Here is an 18,831-nt window from a genome sequence, read left to right as displayed (position 1 = left end):
GCTCATGGAGAGAATGCCAAGAGTGTGCAAAGCAGTAATCAGAGCAAAGGGTGGCTATTTTGAAGAAACTAGAATATAAAACATGTTTTCAGTTATTTCACCTTTTTTTGTTAAGTACATAACTCCACATGTGTTCATTCATAGTTTTGATGCCTTCAGTGAGAATCTACAATGTAAATAGTCATGAAAATAAAGAAAACGCATTGAATGAGAAGGTGTGTCCAAACTTTTGGCCTGTACTGTATTTTAGGATGACTCAGGGGCAGTTTGACAACCTGCTGTCTATGGTCGGGCTGTATAACTCTGGGTATCCAGCAACCACTACCACCAGTTTCTCCTCCATTACTTACCTACTGTAAACTTGTTGTCACTTGTTGTGGCGTTTTTCCACTTTGTATGGAGATAAGTCTTCAGCAAGTCTATCTTTTGATACTGTATTGTATTTTGTGCTTCAAGATTTTCTATTATTCTGTTTAAAAAAAAATTATATTTAGACTATTCGATGTATCACTGAGGTTGCATTTATGAACGATCCATATTTGTATTGTTTTTAATATTAATCTAAACCAGCTGGTTTCTGTTAAAAGGGACACATGCCCACAAACCATTTAACGCTGAGGACGGCTATGAGCTGAAACACGTGCATTCGACTGCTGCTGTTCAATCCACTATATTAAAAAGTATTATACTTATTAGTGAGTGCTGTCGGGTTTTTCTGCTTTGCTGTAATTTTTCGGACTGGCACCCAATTACACTTGGAGACTTTTGAGTGAGCACGCCAAGTTTGCTGAAGATTTACCTCCATACACAACAGTACTAGCCAGCTAGCAGTGACCTCCCCAAGATGGCGGCAATGCTGACGCATCGCTGAAACGGGCCGAAGCCGTCAACGAGGTATCTACTGTATGTGATATCTATGACCTACAGTGGCTAAAACCTGAACAGCAATGTGTCCTTCCAGAAACACTGTTCCAGTTACTCCACACACCTCACAGTGAGCAGTTTTCCTGCTACGACAGAAATAGTCCTGACTGAAACAGTCTGCAACTTTATCTGTGGATTACCCACACTAACAGGCATGCTGTTTCTCTTATCTGCTTTAGAAAATCTCTCCTTTTTCAATGCTGTGAGCACCACAAGGGAATTTCAATGAACTTGTATTGTGTTGCTGCAGAGGCAGAAATCTCAGAGACAAAAGCTGCAAGGCTGAACAGACTCCAGATAAAGGTTGAGTGAGAAATTATGTATTTTGCAATTTGGGTGATCTGCCCATTAAAGATTACAGAAATTGTATTTGAGCCAAACAAACTGTATCTTACTGGAACTTGAATGAAACTCTACAGAATAAAGAGCCTTAAAGAGATTCTGTGACTGTATACGCGACTGAAAGGGCAGATGTTTTGTCTCTGTTGCATCTTTTCCAGGAACTGCAGGTGTGTCTTGAGCTTTTTTACCCACAGAGAAGTTGAATAACACTGAGGCTGATTTAATCACAGTTGAAAGAGAAGCCTGACAGTCTCAATAAGGACTCACCGCTAAAAAATACACGTGGAAGGTCTACAGTCAACATACAGTCCAGATTAACTGACAGAGCATGGCCATGGAGTACTTACATATGGGTCAAGTATTTGAGAGGTTCAAACATTCGCCGTTGTATGTTTCCAATTTCTATCCCTTCTATGCTCCTGGGAAATATAAAGACATATTGACTGAGTCTTAGTCAGGTGCCACACACACACACACACACACACACACACACACACACACACACAGAGTATATTGATTTATAACTTAACTGCAAAACTCTTCAAAAGCACAGTGGCTATTTTCACCACACATTTTCTTCACCAAATAGATTTTCAAGGACTAGATGAGAACCATTTCTCAAAGCCCAAATACGTTTTCTTTCATTTGTTAATACAGTCTTTGACTTATGTGTGATCTCAGGATTGACCCTCAGAAGTGGGACATGACTGTGAGAATAATAAGCTCCTTCTATCACCGCAATCCAGGTTCATCATTCACTGTATTTGTAGCCTATATCTGCTGCACATTCAGGCACAGGCTATAACAGGAGGGCTCAAATGTCTCAACACACAACAGGCTTAGTGTTTAATTGGACGTGCAACATATACTTACAGTGACTTCAGTTTATACAGCTTGTCGAAGTGGTCAACTTGGAGCTCCACGATGGGATTGTATGATATATTCCTAGAAGATAAAAATGAGAAACTTTCAGCCAGATAACATGGAAATGAATCCCATTTATTATTTGACAATTTCTGTGTGAAATTTTTTGTCATGCATGTGGACGGTTTCTTTCAACTCCCACAACTACATTGTACCACCTTCTGCTGCATGTCTGAAGATGAGTCCTTAAATTATTCCTCTTTAACTGAGATCTTGTTATCCACCCACCACGCTGCTGAGACTCAGTGCATTGGCTGCTCACTACTTAAAGGGAAACAATGGCCATTTTCAAAATTCAGACATGTTATTCCTATGGTCTAAAGCCCGTTTAGCTTGCTTTTAACTTCCATGTCGTCATATATTTAAGTGAAACAAAGTCTAACAAGTTCTGTTCTTTTTCTTTTTCTTTTAGATGGTGCTCCTTCTTTATCCGCCATGACATCGAAAGTACAACCAAGTCCTTATAGATACATCTCTGGTAAAACTGTTATGTGTTCATGTGGAAACAGGGCAGGACAGTATCAGTAAACATGAAAAACTCTCCAAATTTCCAAAAACTAGAGTGCTAAAACTCAAATTTGTGATGTCATAGGGTATAAAGTCTGGAGCTGCTCCTCAGACAATGAATTGGGAAAGATGTTCTAAATGACACTGAGAGCACCCAGGTGTATGTGAGTATATGGGAATATTTTCTGTTTCAGAACTGACAATACCACAATAGAATAAAGCTCATTTGTATATAAAAAGAGAACAAACATTCTGTGGGTCCACAAAATCAGTCTCCCATTGATTGTCCATGGAGCAGGTCCAGACTTCACACCCCATGACATCACAAGTTTGAGACTTATTTCTCTGGTGTCTGCCTTTAAGAGATAGTAACTTATGTTCACAAATATTAATTGAACTTTCCCAAGCCATGAAAATAACAGATTTGAATCTTAATTTAGGCGGTGTTCCCCTTTAATGTTATAATCCTGAAGATCAGATTCGGATTCACATTGCCTGTTGAAGAACAAGGGATTCACAGGAACTCTTATCTCATTGTTAACAGCCACACTTGTTTACTGTTCACTATCTTTCCAACACATTAAATCTGGGGTAGGCAGGCAAAATCCCACCATAAACTCTGAGCATATTATAATTCAAATGGTTTGAGAGAGCACTAGACTTCTGCTCATCCTCGAGGCTCTGTTTTAGTGTTTAGAAAATGTAGCCCGTGACGGAGACTTGAGCCAATCACAGGTTATTCCAGAGACAGGACGTTCCTATCAGCTGTTCTAAAACATGTAGCTGTGCGTGCACGTGCCTTTGGTGAAGGTCTGATTCAATGACAGAAAATCCTGCAGAGAAAGATGCTATTAGAATTGGCAACAACTGCCTACACTGCAAAGCAACCCAAAACAGGTAGACGGACTTATTAAAAAGAGTCTAAAAGAGTCTGACAATAAAAAAACTAAACACATGTCAATATCAACGAAGTGTTTCAGTAATGGAGAGAAAATGTTGCTAACAGTTTAGCCTTCTGCTAACCAAAGCTAAAGGCTAATGGCTGCGGCTTTAAGTTCACAATTCTGTAGCTAACGTTAGCAAGAGCCTCAAATCACTGTGTCTGCTCCGCCTCACTCCCTGATGCTACAGACCATCATGTCAGGAGGAGAGCAGGCAGCAGTCCTGGAGACTGACCCCCAGTCAGCAGCGGCAGCAACCTGAATCCAGCCAGCACAACCCAGCCCACTGTGACATCCAGCGCTGGGGGATTTGAGCTTTCCAAATACAAGTTGCTCAGCTGCCAACTGAAGGTTTCTCTCCCAAGCTGTGACTTGCTCTCCTCCTGGGAGAGCAGTCCACAGTGGTGGGGAGCGAGGCGAAGGGGTGACCTGATTTTTGTCTCATCTGTGGTCTGATAAACACAGAGAGAAAGAGCAGGGCAAGTAGGGGCTGAGTGAATGTCCTGCCTTCAACTTTAAATCATAAATCAGCTTATGTGATACCGTGGGTTGCACGACGAAGCTTGTGCATATGCCCATGGTTGTCTGGTGGGAGGGGTTTAGGACAGAATGGGGAGAGGACTAAGCTGCAGAAGGAAGGAGTATTCTCGAATTGTGCAAATTCTTTTTTTGCCTTTAACGGATTTCTGCCTACCCCAGCTTGAGGTTAATGCTGTGCCACATTAAAATCATTCACCTGGGGGAAACACAAGGTGGCTTTTATTGTGAAGCAGCCACCAGAAAATGCAACGTTTTGGTCACAGTGGTTAGTACTAATCTAGTGTACTTTGTCTTTACAAATCACATTGAAATTATATCTGTCACACCTATTGACAACTCTATTGTCATTCCCTGACAGCACCAAAAGATAAACCCTGTTATATATTTATGGAACAGCTATGCTTGCATACAGAACTGTAAATCTCTGTGTGTTTGTGTCAACATAACTCACAGTTGAAGCAAATCCCCGAGTAAGACAAAGAGATTGGGAGGGATTGCCACCAGTCTGTTGTTGGATAGATCCCTGCGCGCCAAGACAAATCCACATCAGTTCCCCAAAAACACAAAACAACAAAGAAATATTGATGACCGGTTCCTAACAGATGACATGCACACTCAAACATGCAATAAATACTGTCTATGACTTTATAATGTGATTAACCTTTGTGATGCACCCACAGATTACATTAGTCACAATAGCCTGTACTGTACATGAACTTGTTGTATTCAGCTGTGGGATATATGTGTAAATGGAGACATCTAGTGCTAACTGAGCTCCAGGAAAACATGAACTTTTACAGTCGATAAAAGGTTAGAGTCTTAGCTCTCAGGAACATGTCGTGGCTGCACGGCATGAAGGCCTGCTGAGGATATATGCAGTGTGCAGTTCATCACTTCTAGGTGAAGGATAAACGGGCTGGAGATCACTGTAACTACAATATCTGAAGTGATAAAGATGCAAGTGAGCTCCATTAACTTTATGTGCTCTTTTTCTTTTTAACTAATTTCTTTTTGACACCACTTGCTGCAGTTCAAAGCATTAATATGAGGAAAAGGGCCTACGTTGTTATATATTATTCTTATTGTCAACAAATCTCATGAAAAGACCAAAACCAACCACATGTTAGTTTCTCCATACTTAACAACTTACCCACCTTGGTTGTGGCTCTCAACCCCAAGCTCAGTTGTTCCTACTGGCAGTAAATCTAGTACACTAGCACATCTAGTTTATATTTATCAAGTAGGTCTTTAAATGGGTCACAAATTTATAGTTTAATTTTTCAACCAGAAATACTGCCTCGCTGGCTTATGCCTCTGCAAACCAGTCAATTTGCACCTTATCATGATCTGTTCCTGAGATATGACTTTGAATGATGGCCAGAAAAGTGTTTTTGCAAAATATTATGATGTCACAGTGAAGTTGACCTTTTGGATATAAAATATCATCACTTCATAATTTTGTCCTCTTAGACATTTGAGTGAAATTTTGTCAAAGTTAGCATATGAATTATTGAGTTATGGAGAAAAACAGGCTTTGTGAGGTTACAATGACCTTGACCTTTGTCCAACAAATTCTATCAAATCAGATTTAGATTCAAATCAGATCATCCTTGAGTCCAAGTGGATGTTTGTGCCAAATCTGGGGAAGCTCCCTCAAGGCCTTCCTGAGATATTGCATTTACAGGAATGAGATGGATGCAAGGTTACAGTGACCTTGACCTTCAAATTCTAATCAGTTCATAGTTAAATCAAAGTGCATGTTTGTGTCAAATTTAAGAAACTCCATCATGTTCACGAGAATGAGACAGATGCAAGGTCACGGTGATCTTGATCACTGACCACCAAAATCTAATCAGGTCATGGTTGAGTCCATGAGGATGTTTGTGCCAAATATGAAAAAAATTCCCTTATGGTGTTCTTGAGATATAGCGCTCCCAAGAATAAGAAAGACAAGGTCACAGTGACCTTGGCCTTTGATCTATGACCACAAAAATCTAACCAGTTCATCAATGAGTCCAAGTGGATGTTTGTGCCAAAGTTGAAGAAATTCCCTGAAGCTGTTCTGGGGATATCATGTTCACAAGACGACAACCCCAGAACATAATGCCTCCAGCCACGGCTATCGCCAGCGCAGAGGCATAAAAATGTTCATTAATTTCTTAAAACAGCTCGACTCTGCTGTTCTTACAGTAGATAGTGTTAAATAGGAGTAAATGGTGCATTTTTGTGGACCATTTTCAGCCGCAGATAACTACACAATTTGGGCACAAGTATGCATTTACAGTGTGTGCTCACTTATGAGTTTTTAACTGCTCTTAGACAACACTGGAGCTCGATATGCCACAGAGGAATTTAGGAAGGCTTTAGCTACACCTGTTAGTAGGATGAATTCATTGTTGGTTTTGTTCTTTTCAAGGGATTTGTTGGCTTTAAAAAGTACAGAATATTACAAAATTCAACACGATCACATTTATAAGACAAAAATGTTTTCTGACACTCATCTCAGTCTTCTTAAGACAGCTTAAGCATCCACAGTCTTGCCTTTGAAAGTATGTGAGCCTCCAAGATATCGACTGCTGTTAATGGTAGCAAAAGTCAAATTTTACAGCTCATGTCTGTCCTAAAAATCTCTCCAAACTGTTCCACAGAGGTCCACTGAAGCAAAAGAATCTAAATCAATAAAGATTTCAGAGGAGTTGTTAAGACTCATGAGGCTTTTATCATCTACAAAAGTGTTTGTAAAGAATTTTGTCGCCAACAGTACAGCACAGAAAATGAAAGAAACACAGCACTTTGAAAAGATCACAGAAAGACTCTTTGTGCAATGCTCAGGAGTGCGATGACATCAAAGGAAGAAAGAAAAGATCTGTGAGCATCTCTTATAACTCTTAACCTCTGTGTTTATGAGTCAGTTAGAAGGCCGTACTGAAGAGAGTTCAGTCTTCTGAAGTATACCAATAAGAAAAGCCCTGATATGGAGTAGTAGCATTGATGCTCAAGTTCACAGTACACCTGGATGTTTCACACTACAACTGTAGCAATGCTTTGGCATGGTGATGTACAATATCCGAAATGTCATCTTGTTTTTTTTTCTTTTTTCTTATCTAAAAGTGCCGGGATGATTTTAACAGCAACAGCAAACAAAGTCAGCAGATAGGTTCAAGGTCTCACTGACTACTCATTCATAAATCAAAGAAAGCAAAACTGACATGGCTCATTGATACATTGAGCACTTGTACGTAAAATGTGGTGCATGTGTGCAAGTTGTGCTTAACATCTTAAAACTTTAAATGGCCAAAAACATCAACCTTCTTTGTCTGTAGCCCCTTTTTTGCAGCGATTGTGCTATAGGGGTCGCTACTAAGTCCTGTCTTTATGCCTCCTTTGCATTTCTACAGAGAACCCAACAACAGCAGCATCATGCCACTCCAGTGTATGATTTTAAATAGCATGTCAGCATCATGAAACCAAAAGAGGTGTGATGGACCTGATGTCACACACAATAGCATCGGCTTCTTGTGTAATATAACATACGCTTCAGCAGTGCTTTATAAACAATTACAATGCCACTGACATGGCGAAAACAATCATTTACCTTCGCTGTTACATGGCGGTTTATCTTGCCCTCTGCTCGGATGGTAAGGAGCTTGCACAACTCATTGTTTTCCATATTTGTGGACATTTTTAGCCGCTGTTCTTCTTCTATGAGGTAGCTGCTAACATCTGCTTTATAAATCCCCCTCAGTGGGTGTATAAATTGGCCATGGTTTCTCCTCTGGGAAGCATGTATGTGTTTTACACAATCAGTTGCAAAAACCAGCAGACTTCATCCTTTGGAGACCATGAAGAGTCATAAAACATTTAACAGAAATCCTAACTGTAGATTTTAAGAAGCTTTGGTGTTCTGAATCTGGGAGTTCTGAGAACACTCTAAGAGAGCTCCTATCTTAGCCTTGAATTTATTTAGTAAGGAGTCCTAGCTTAGGAGTGATTTAGGAAAGTTCTCTGAGCAAGGAAGGGACGGAAAGTTTTATCCTAGTGAGGAGGTGTGGTTGACCCTGTTGCTAGGTGTGATGCATTCTTTTAACAGATGTGATTGGTTGTCAGAGACACAACCTTTTGTGAGCCTGCAAGGTGTAAACAACTGCTGACTGTGAAAGTGTTGTCATTGTTAATGTGATCACTTTGCTGATGGAAGGTTGAGACAGACCCAAGTCATCACTGCTGCACTGTTGCTGTTTTCCAGTTTTCCAGTTTTCTGTTGGGATCATTTCATTTCTAGCGTTACAGTGATATGGCGTTAAAGGATAATTTCGGTATTTTTCAACCTGGGCCCTATTTCCCCATGTGTATGTGTGCGTATGATTCATAGGTACAACTCGTTTTAAAATTGGTTCAGTATAGAGGGAGGCAGATGCAACCGGGAGCCGCAAAACGAGCTAAAACGGTAACGGGGCCAAATGCGTCCCATATAAGTTTGCGCATTAAAAGTGCTTTTTTTCACCACTGACCGGTTCAGATCGCCAGTGCTATCTCTGTAAATAGCATATTAAGTGTTTCCCTGACCCTTCACCTCCTCCCGGCTGTAACGTCATCTCGTGAGAGCTTTGCTTGTTGCCGGAAGAAAACAGAGGAGCCATGCTGAGCGCCGCTCAGAGTGGCGCTGGTTGTCCCGGAGTACAGTTGAGAGTTTTACTGCATCAGTATCATGGATGCATATTTACCCGATTTCGAGAATGAAGATGAGCCCTTTTATTACGATGGCCGCCCGTACTTATTTGAGCCTGAGTATACGGACGAGGAGCTCCTACAAACTGAAGAGCAGACGAGGATAGAGAGAGAGGGCCAACGAGCAGACGAGGGTGAAGCAGCGGCTGCACGAATGCAAATCTCTGAGGACTGGTGGTGCTCCTGTGGTTGCTGTGACTCCATGCCCACAGAGGAAGAATGTCTGTGTTGCAACGAGTGGGACCTGTTGCCCAGTATTCATGGTCTCAATGTGTCCTGGGATACAGAAACTACCAAACGCTGTGTAACCTCGTTAGAGGATTTCCCCCCTCTGATCAACAGGGCAGTGCCAGATACCTTTTTTCATGTGTCCAAAATAAATTGGAGGAGGCGGCCAAAACCACAGGGACCAAATGGTCAACTATCCATCAAGTAAGTATAACTAATATGTCTTTATGCATGTAATACTGATACCTAGAAATGTCTCCGAGATGCACATTTACTGTTGCATACTTTGCCCTTGTATATATCGTACCCTGTTTTCTTCCGGCAACAAGCAAAGCTCTCGTGAGATGACGTCACACACAGCCCACAGGAGGTGAAGGGTCAGGGAAACGCTTAGTATGCTATTTACAGAGATAGCACTGGCGATCTGAACCGGACAGCGGCGAAAAAAAGCACTTTTAATGCGCAAACTTATACGGGACACATTTGCCCCCATATCTACCTCGCGGCTGCCAGCTGCTGCATCCGCCTCCCTCAATACTGAACCAATTTTAAAACGAGTTGTACCTATGAATCATACGCACACATACACATGGGGAAATAGGGCCCAGGTTGAAAAATACCGAAGTTATCCTTTAAGTAGGAAATGTGTGTGTATCCCTAATAAGATCAACCTCACACATCATCCCTGCACAATCTAATCTTAAGTATTTCATTTAAATACGGTCATCCAGCATTTGGAGAATATTCCTCCTGCCTCTATGCATTTCCATCATTTTCTCCTCTGCTTAAGAAACTCTTAAAGTCCTCCTCCCTACTTCTAATAGTTTTTCACTTTAAGAGCTCTTCTAAGGTCTGAGATGCTCTGTGAATAACTTTTATCTTTACAAGGACCTAGTCTTAACTTTATGGGGAAAACTGTAATAGGAAGCTTTGTGAATACGGCCCCTGGTCAAGGGGAAATTTTGACCTGATCACCAAAACATATCATCAACCCGTAGGCGCCACAAATACATCTATAATCTGCCAAGAAATTCAGAGGAAAGTCTGAAACAAAGTGCTGCATAAACAAACCAACTCACTGAAACATGAAAAAACAAAGACACTAATAACCATCCTCAGAGCTCACAGCTAACGGGGCACAGAGGAAAAGATGGCCTCCATCTACAAAATATATTTGCTCAATGAAGCATTCAGTCCAAATGTGAGATTATTAGAGTCGTGTTTTTGAATGGTGTCAGTTTTTGCTTGCAGCAATATTTGAAGTTTTAACTGCTTAGACGGGAAGTTACTGCATCTTAAAGCTCACATACTTTTCGAGCATAGACTGTGAGTGTTTAAATGATGCCATTCAATATCATTTTTGGAAAAAAATGAAGCCAGTTATTCCAAAAGATCTCTCTTATGACCATGATTTACTGTATTTCTTCATGCTGTTGATCTAATTTCCTTCTCTTTAGCAGGTTTGGTATTTCTAAAGTCACCATGTGCTGTACATCTTCAGAATGATGCACATTTAAATTGCATCACTTCAGCTTCTTTCTGGTACAATCCTAAAAGTTGTAACATTTCTTCCTACAGTTTGTTTGTACAATCAAACAAAATGAACTTACAATTCTCCAAGCTTTCTGAGGACTGAGAAAGCCTGTTCGTGTACATAGCTGATCCTGTTCTGCTGTAAAACCCTGGAGAGAGGCAACAAATACAAAAAATAATTATATTACTACTTTTTGACATTTGTATTCACATCTAATGAAGTGCCAGCACTGATTCCATGCACAGGTTCAAGAAACTTTGAGAAGCTGAGGCTGATTTGGATGCATCTCACAGAAACCAGGGAAAAAAAAAAAAAAGTAAAAATTTTAAAAGCAAAAACTTTCCCTTTGCCATGGATTCAATTATGTAAATTTATACTCACAGAACTGTCAGCATACTGCATGAGCAGAATGAGACATTTCCAATGGTTTCAATTAGGTTCCCCTCCAAATCCCTGCAAGAACACACAGGAAATGCACCCACCCACAGGAAATATCAGACACATACCACATGCACACACGCAGGCAGTAAACCTTTATCAAAAGAAATGTCATTTTCATGACAGAAGAGCTTTTGATTTTTTTTTTGACATCCTACTTACAGCCAGTTTAATCGTGGCATTTCCCGACAGATGTCATCCAGATTTGTCAAAGAGTTGTTCAACAAAACCCTGTCAATCAGCGAGATACAATTTTATAACAAGGTTCAGTGCATTTCCCTTAAGTGTTCAAAGGAGGAACACTCATTCAATTTGAGCAGATCAACAAAAGCTCTAAGAACCAGAGCGTTTAATGATTTGAGTCACAGCAAAGCAAAACAAAAACAGGAAAAAGCTTTGACAACTGAGGCATCAAGTATTAAATAAAAACTCACAGTAAAACAAGGGAGTTCAGTCCTGAGAAGGTCATGGGGGATACCTGATGGATATTGTTGTTTTCTAAGATCCTACAACAAAAAACAGGATACAGTCTCAGCCTTATTTGCAGAATACTAATGCAGAAGAAACTAAATCAATAGAGGTATGTGTGATGTATTGGCTATTACAACAATGCAAGCAAGAAGAGAACAAAATCTGTTTTATCAGTAGGAATTATTTATCACAAAACTGGACTTCTCTGCAAAGGTCAAACCAATATCTACAGAAAGTAAAACACCCTAATACACTATGCATGCAGCATTTTATATTCTGTTTCTGCAGAACTTTGTCTCAGTAGAGAACAAACATACAACCACTCCAGCTTGTGCAGGTCCTGGAAAACCCCTGGCATCAGGACAGATATCCTGTTATAGCTCAGATATCTAAGAGAGGAGACAAGGTGACCAAGGTAAACGTGCAATCTTTTGTTTTTGCAGCTCAGCACCAAACAGCACTTTTTTTTAAATAGTTTATAGCTTTTTTTCATAGTTGGAACTTATTGTGTTTCTTATAATGTATGTGCATAATAATCAAGCTTCATCGTTTTTTGCTGTATTAGCTGCGATAAAATTAAACGTATATTTATTTTTAGTGATATGTGTACACACTATCCTGTTTATATATCTATACATCTTTTAGCAATTGTTAAAATATTTCCTTTTTCTATAATTTTAAGACAATACATACTGAAAAGTAATACATCCTCCTGAGACATGAACTTTATATATATTTGGGATCAATAGGACCCGATAAGTATTAAAACTAAACATATTCAACAATAATAAAGTCCCAATGTCCTTAAACGAGACGGTAATAAAGTCCCAATGTCTTCCCAACAAGTACGTCCTTATTAACAGTGTCTTAGCTTGTTACTGCTGCTAAAATGGTTTGATTCAATAAAATTGTCAAATTTGTTGCCATACAAAACTACAAACATTTTTAATCACAAATAAATAAGTTTCGACCATAAAATGTAATCTGATTTTGGACCTTGTCCACTTTAATGTCAGGATCGGCTGCAGACTGACTTGGCAGAGATCCATCTTGTTTTGACATGGATTAGTGTAATGTGCTCTTACTACCACTAGATGGCATAAAAAGTGTCCTAGAACAAGGACAACAGGTCTAAGTTCAGTAGAATGGAGTATAAGGTCAAGTAAACCCAAAATGTGGTCTCAGGAGGACACAGTAATGCAGTAGTGATATTAATTTTGAAAATAAGCGGGGCGTTGGTGGCTTAGTGGATAGAGCAGTTGCCCCATGTACAAGGCTGTTTCCGCAGCGGCCCGGGTTCAACTCCGGTCTGTGGCCCTTTGCTGCATGTCATTCCCTCTCTCTCTCCCCCTTTCAAGCTAGACTGTCCTGTCAATTAAAGGCTAAAATGCCCAGAAAAATATCTTTTAAAAAAAAAAAAAAAAAAAAATTGAAAATAAGCCTGATTTACTAAACAGTGTTGTCTTAAACAGGACCTTTTATGCATGTCCTTATTTTCTGTCGGAAGTTAAAATAAAACGTGGCCAAAGTTTCAATTAATGTGCTAAACATATGTAAAAGTAAGCAAAAACCTCAGGCTTCAGACCACTCTGAATACTCTGTTTACAACTTTCTTTATGTACTGTGGCTACAAGCTGACATCAGGATTTTTTTATATGGTCATTTGCGCCGGGTACTTTACAGCAAGTGCTCACACTACATAGCCTACACTGCTACATGTAGCTACATGTGAACATCAATGAAACACGTAATCTTGGTTGCTGATGTTGTAAAGTTCTCCTCAATTTCAGATCATAGTCCTGCTGGAACATGTTTAGTTGTGTTTTGAAGCTTCTATTGGGGATTTTTCGCGCTAGAAAATGTCGTTATGTGTACAGGCACTACAGTCATTTCCTGGCTGCAGTGACGGCACGGAGACACCAAGGCTAGAGAAGCTGGGAAATGCTCTTTGACCCCCTGGGAGCTATGGTGTCGAGCTGGAATGTTGGAGGGTTACAGCAGACGGCGATACAAATAAAGGAATGGTGTTCGCTTAGGTGCTCTTTTGGGCGAACTATTTATAACCCCCTTTGGTGCATTTGGCCTGACAGAACTTTTTGGATACGCTTGAATGGATGGCAGTCGATATACAATTGAACGTTTTCATATAGAAATCATTTGTGTTTGGTCTTTTATTAAGGATCCTTTCAATAACTGCAGAATTCTCACCCATTTCATTCTAAATTTATTTACACAGACAGTATGAGGAAATTAAAATGCTTTTAACCATAAAAGTATTCAAACATGTTCTAGTAGAAACCTTTAATACAAGTATGAACCTGAGAAGAATATGAATGTTTCTAAGAATACCTTCCAACTGTCAGTGATGCGTAATGGGACACCCCACTGGTATTAACATTTAGTTAGTACTCATTAGTCTTCACACTTCCTATGTGGCCTCTCTTTGTTCTGTCTGTTCTCTATAATGCTTTATTTAAATAACATGTCAGTCAGAAGCACTTACACCAAGGAACTGACTATTTATAGAAAATAGTAATGGAGGTGAATATATATATATAAAAAGACTGCTCTCTGAGGGAGCAATTAGGCTTCTACTTAGAGACTTAATTTCCCCTTAATCAATTCAATGAACGTTAAATGGTAATTAATTCAACAGTAATATAAAATACACTAAACAAGAAGGACGTTGGCAGCTGCACCGCCATTTGCTCTTGTAGAGTCAGTGTAGGTTGGACACGTACATGTGCATGACACAATAACTAAGTCACAGTGAGAGCTGTAGGGTTATCTTTGCCATGTTACTGGAATATGATTGGACTTTACTCGACAGTTGAGCCACTCAGCTGTGAATAAGCCAGTGACTGTGAAGCATGAATGAAAGAGCTGGTGCCAAAATATTCAGTAACCTGAACTAATAAGTTGCTTCCTTTTTTGTACATAGAGAACATGGTAGTGCCATCTGGTTGGTATTTGGCACATTCCTGCACAAAACTTGTAAATCGCTTTGGCTCTTTCATTTTAAAACATATATAGCACATATTTCTATAGTGTTTGCTCATATTTTTTCAATTCTTAATCTATGTTCCTTGACTTTTGTAGTGCATGTTTTCTTCTTATTTTCTCTTATTATATTGTTATGCACATACACACCAAAGCAAATTACTTGGATGTGAAAACCTACTTTGACTCTGTAGCGCCACTAAGTACAATATATATTGAGTGCTTTATTACTGAATAGTATGTGTAACAAAACTGAACAAACTTACAATCTTGTTAGGTTATACAGTCCTCTGAACGCGCCGGGACTGACATCTTGAATTCTGTTGTGCTGAAGATATCTGTTTAACAAAAGCACAAAACAGTCTGTGAATCATTTGAATTCCACATTTACCCCTGAGGCTGTTGGTTTAATGAAACAAACACACACACACACACACACACACACACACACACACACTCTTCTACTGCTATCTTTGTGAAGATCCTCAATGGCATAATGAATTTCCTAGAAATTCCTAGGAAAGTGCTAGGAAGCCCACGAGCATTTATACTTGTGTGATGGTGTGTCTGTGTCACTCTGCAGTTACACCTTCAAAACACTAGTCAGCAGTGGGTTTCTGTAAAATGTTGCAAAGTTTAATTGACTCAAAACACACATTAAACACACATTAAACATGGCTTAATAGCAACAGTTTCAAACACAAGTACACAAATCAGCTTCACTACAACTCACAGCATTCACAGACAAAGCACTTGTCTTTATCTGGACACATTTCCCCCCCAAATACAAAATGCTAATGTTTTTAGCATAAGCTTATGGCATTTTACATTGTATATGCTAGCGTACCGGCTAGTGGATTTCTATCTACTGATATGAAACCAGGGACAACAGCAACATTTAACAAAGCTAACGTTACAAAATTCGGCTCCATTGCAACTCACAAGGTTCACTGACAAAACAACTGTCTTATACTAAACACGTTTTCCAAACAAATACAACATGCTAACATTATTAGCACAAGCCTATGGCATTTTACATTGTATAAATTAGCCTAGCGACTAGTGGAGATTTCCTCTGCTCATATGAAGCCAGGATAAATCACACACAAGACTTTAGATGCTATTTAGTGGAGGCTTTATTGTCTTCACAATTTGTTGTTTCTTATCTGTGAAAAAAAAAGTAAATAAAAGCTTTGTTTCCACTGAGGGAAATGGTTTCTGTGTCGCAGCAATGTGCAGTTACATTTCTGGGGAGGTGCACGTCAGGCTATGGCATAGGGGACGGCGTAGAATCTTGTCGAAGCAGAGTCTATGCTGTAGGTACAGCATCAATTCAATGCAGAAGTATAAATCCCACATTACCCTAACTTTAACCATCAGAACTATGCCTAACCCCAACCCTAACTCTTACCCTAACCTGAACCTAATTCTAACCTGCACCTTAAAACCAAAGCTTAACCTTCAAACAGGCCTTTGAAGTGGGGACCCGCCAACATGTCCTCACTTTCCAAAATTGTCCTCGCTCTGTAGGTTAAAGGTCTGTTTTGGTCCTCATTATGCAGCAAGTACAAGTACACACACACACACAGACACCCACGCACTGCTTACGATTGGTACTTTGAGTGAAAAACTTTGTTTCCAGGAAGAAATGTTCTTATTTGGAGATTTTTGTTTTTTTTTGGAAATTACCATCTAAAAAGCCGATAATACATGCATGGCCTGTTAAACACCTGGCATCTTTTACAGCACACATTGTGAGATCAACGAGTCCCGATCAACAGCTGTGTTTTGTCTCTGTGTATTTTACAAACCTGGCTTTGACCGTGATATTTATTTATGCACATCTCAGGGAAGTTTTCAATCTAGTCAAACCCTCAGAGCAGCTGAAGGCTGACAGTTTGACACAGCCAAATGGCTCCTGGCAGAGGCTGAGACCAAATTCTCCTGCCGCCACAGTCCGTGGCACTGTGTGAGGTTGAGTCTGCAATGAATGAATCCGTTCGCAGAAGCGAACAATCGCTTCTGTCTGCATTCCCAGCAGTCCTCATAGCTTTATACACTTATCACCTTCATAGTTGTGAAACTCTTTTGTTGTATTTGTCACTCACAGGATGATCATTATCTCAGTTCTTTGGTATTACATGAAGACATTATGCTTTACTGAATGAACAGTGAAAGCTACCACGCATATTAATAATACATATTATTATATATTGTGCTTTTCAGAGCAAGAAAGAAAACTGAATAAAAGGACAGATCAACAAAGAAAGAACAAGTTGGAGGACAGTCATAAAAATGTGGCAAAATATCATATGTGACAAAGCCGTTTAAAATTATATATTTTAAACTAAAATGCAATCCACAATTCATGGGAGACTCACAGTTTCTGAAGGCTCTGGTACTTGAAGAATGTGTTTGCTTTCAGTTTCTGAAGATGGTTCCTTTGTAGAGACCTGAGGGATGGAAAGAGAAAGAATATAACACAAAGTTTTCACTGTTAACAATATATCATGATTCAGTTCTGCTCCATTTGAACAGCGAATCACTTCAGGCTGTAAAGGTTATCATTTCGACATATGGATTTACATTGTTTAGGTTTCTAATAATGGGATTATCAAGGCTGAGAATGACAAGATCTATTCAACATTTCAACATTCACGTTTAAAATACCAATAATCTGGAGCGCCCAGTAGCTTAGTGAGTAGAGCGGGTGTCCCACGTACAAAAGCAATCTCCTTGCTGCAGAGACTGTGAATTAGATTCCAGCCTACAGCCCTTTGCTGCATGTCATCCCCCCCTCTCTTTCCTCCTTTCTCGCTTAACATGTCCTAACATGTTAGTCACAAAAGACAAGAGGTTATAGATCCGAAGGTATCCCCCCTTTTTTATGTCAAGGTTTTCTAATTAAAAACAGTCTTTGAATTGAATAAGGTAGGCAGATATTGCCTGGGTCCTGAATTTTTAATCTGTCCTCTCCACTGAGTTCAAGTTGACTGATTGTCGAGTGTCGTGACATGAAACAGTAGTTTCCCGGTTAAAATAACAAACAACCAATGAGTGCCGCAGTGGGACTCAATTAGCCAAACAGCTCGATGTGCAGGACTTAGGCTCAAGTGGCGCTCCAAAACTAATGAGTATTAGTATTAACAACAATGGCGAGTGCTCCACTCCAAACTTAAAAGGGCTGCAAAACAGGTATGTTGGCATGGCTTCACGTCAGTGGGGACTCAAAATGGTGTTAGATTCAGGCGAATACATTGTTCTCAAGTGATTAGTTATGGAAAATCCAATACCTCTCCCCCACTGAAATCGAGCAGAGTGGATGTAAGTGTCACAAGTTGTCTGATATCATTCAAGGCAGGTTTTAAATATTTCACAACCTTGAATATATTATCACATTTAAATAAAAACACAGCTAAGAAATAAAAACAAACAAAACTCAGTCAATTTCAGAAAATTAAATCTGTAAATATGGTTAACCATAACCTTTTGAGCTTTTTAATACCACTGAATCATCTCAGAGACCCGCAGTAACGTCTGATTCAACTGTTGACTCCAAAGCTTTTAACGGATTACAGGCTGATTAAAGGCTCAATCACTAACGTCATGTCGAGCACTTGGAAGAGGTCAGTTTTGGGACAATCTACCATTTTCTCGAACATTACATTCTATGAACCACTTAAGGCACTCTGAGGAGTAAACAAACATGCTTTCTGAACAGAACACACTGGGCCTCATGCAAGAACATTTTGACATTATTACTCTAAATCTTTTGAATTTCTTATTTCAGTGGACAAATACTACCTGTTCATGAGTAGGTGAGCTCTGTATCCATGAAGCCAACACCCACTTCTCTCAAACAGAACAACTCCTATTCTCACAAGATAGAAAGTGTTTTTAAATATCATATGACCCCCGCTTTTTCAAACATAATTTTCAGACATAATTACTGTCTCATTTTCCGGACATTTAATTCCACCTCAGTCAGGATGCAGACACAATTTAGCTTAAAGTTCACACAGATAAGCTGTAATTGAATCGAGCTGGTGTGGAAAATAGAGGAAGACAACAGGGACATATTTTAATATAAAATCAAGCTGATGCATTTACACAGAACTAAAAACTGAAGTCCTCTGTCAACAAATTGGGCCTGTGGGCCAATACTGTTGTGTGTAAACAAGCCAGTGCATTGTGAAGCAGATGAATAGCTGTCTGGGAAATAACTTTCAAAAGGTATCACCCACTAAATATCTT

At 39.6% G+C, this 18,831-nt stretch overlaps 1 protein-coding gene across 2 annotated transcripts in view; it reads right to left on the bottom strand.

The window, feature by feature from the left end:
- rxfp1 (relaxin family peptide receptor 1) overlaps positions 1–18,831 on the bottom strand; it is a 145,596-nt gene that overhangs the window by 28,425 nt on the left and 98,340 nt on the right. For both annotated transcript variants that reach the window (XM_033633738.2, XM_033633739.2), the window contains 10 exons: positions 16,959–17,030; positions 14,844–14,915; positions 11,895–11,966; positions 11,541–11,612; positions 11,269–11,337; positions 11,050–11,121; positions 10,745–10,816; positions 4,630–4,701; positions 2,140–2,211; positions 1,614–1,685 (listed from right to left, as the gene is read on the bottom strand). In XM_033633738.2, the coding sequence (XP_033489629.2) occupies positions 1,614–1,685; positions 2,140–2,211; positions 4,630–4,701; positions 10,745–10,816; positions 11,050–11,121; positions 11,269–11,337; positions 11,541–11,612; positions 11,895–11,966; positions 14,844–14,915; positions 16,959–17,030 (717 nt within the window). The remainder of the gene's footprint in view (positions 1–1,613; positions 1,686–2,139; positions 2,212–4,629; positions 4,702–10,744; positions 10,817–11,049; positions 11,122–11,268; positions 11,338–11,540; positions 11,613–11,894; positions 11,967–14,843; positions 14,916–16,958; positions 17,031–18,831) is intronic.

This window comes from Epinephelus lanceolatus, chromosome 7 (assembly GCF_041903045.1).
Source record: "Epinephelus lanceolatus isolate andai-2023 chromosome 7, ASM4190304v1, whole genome shotgun sequence".
In the NCBI taxonomy this organism is placed as follows: Eukaryota; Metazoa; Chordata; class Actinopteri; order Perciformes; family Serranidae; genus Epinephelus; species Epinephelus lanceolatus.
Note: the sequence above shows the minus strand (reverse complement) of the source record. Positions and strands in the feature narration are given on the sequence as shown.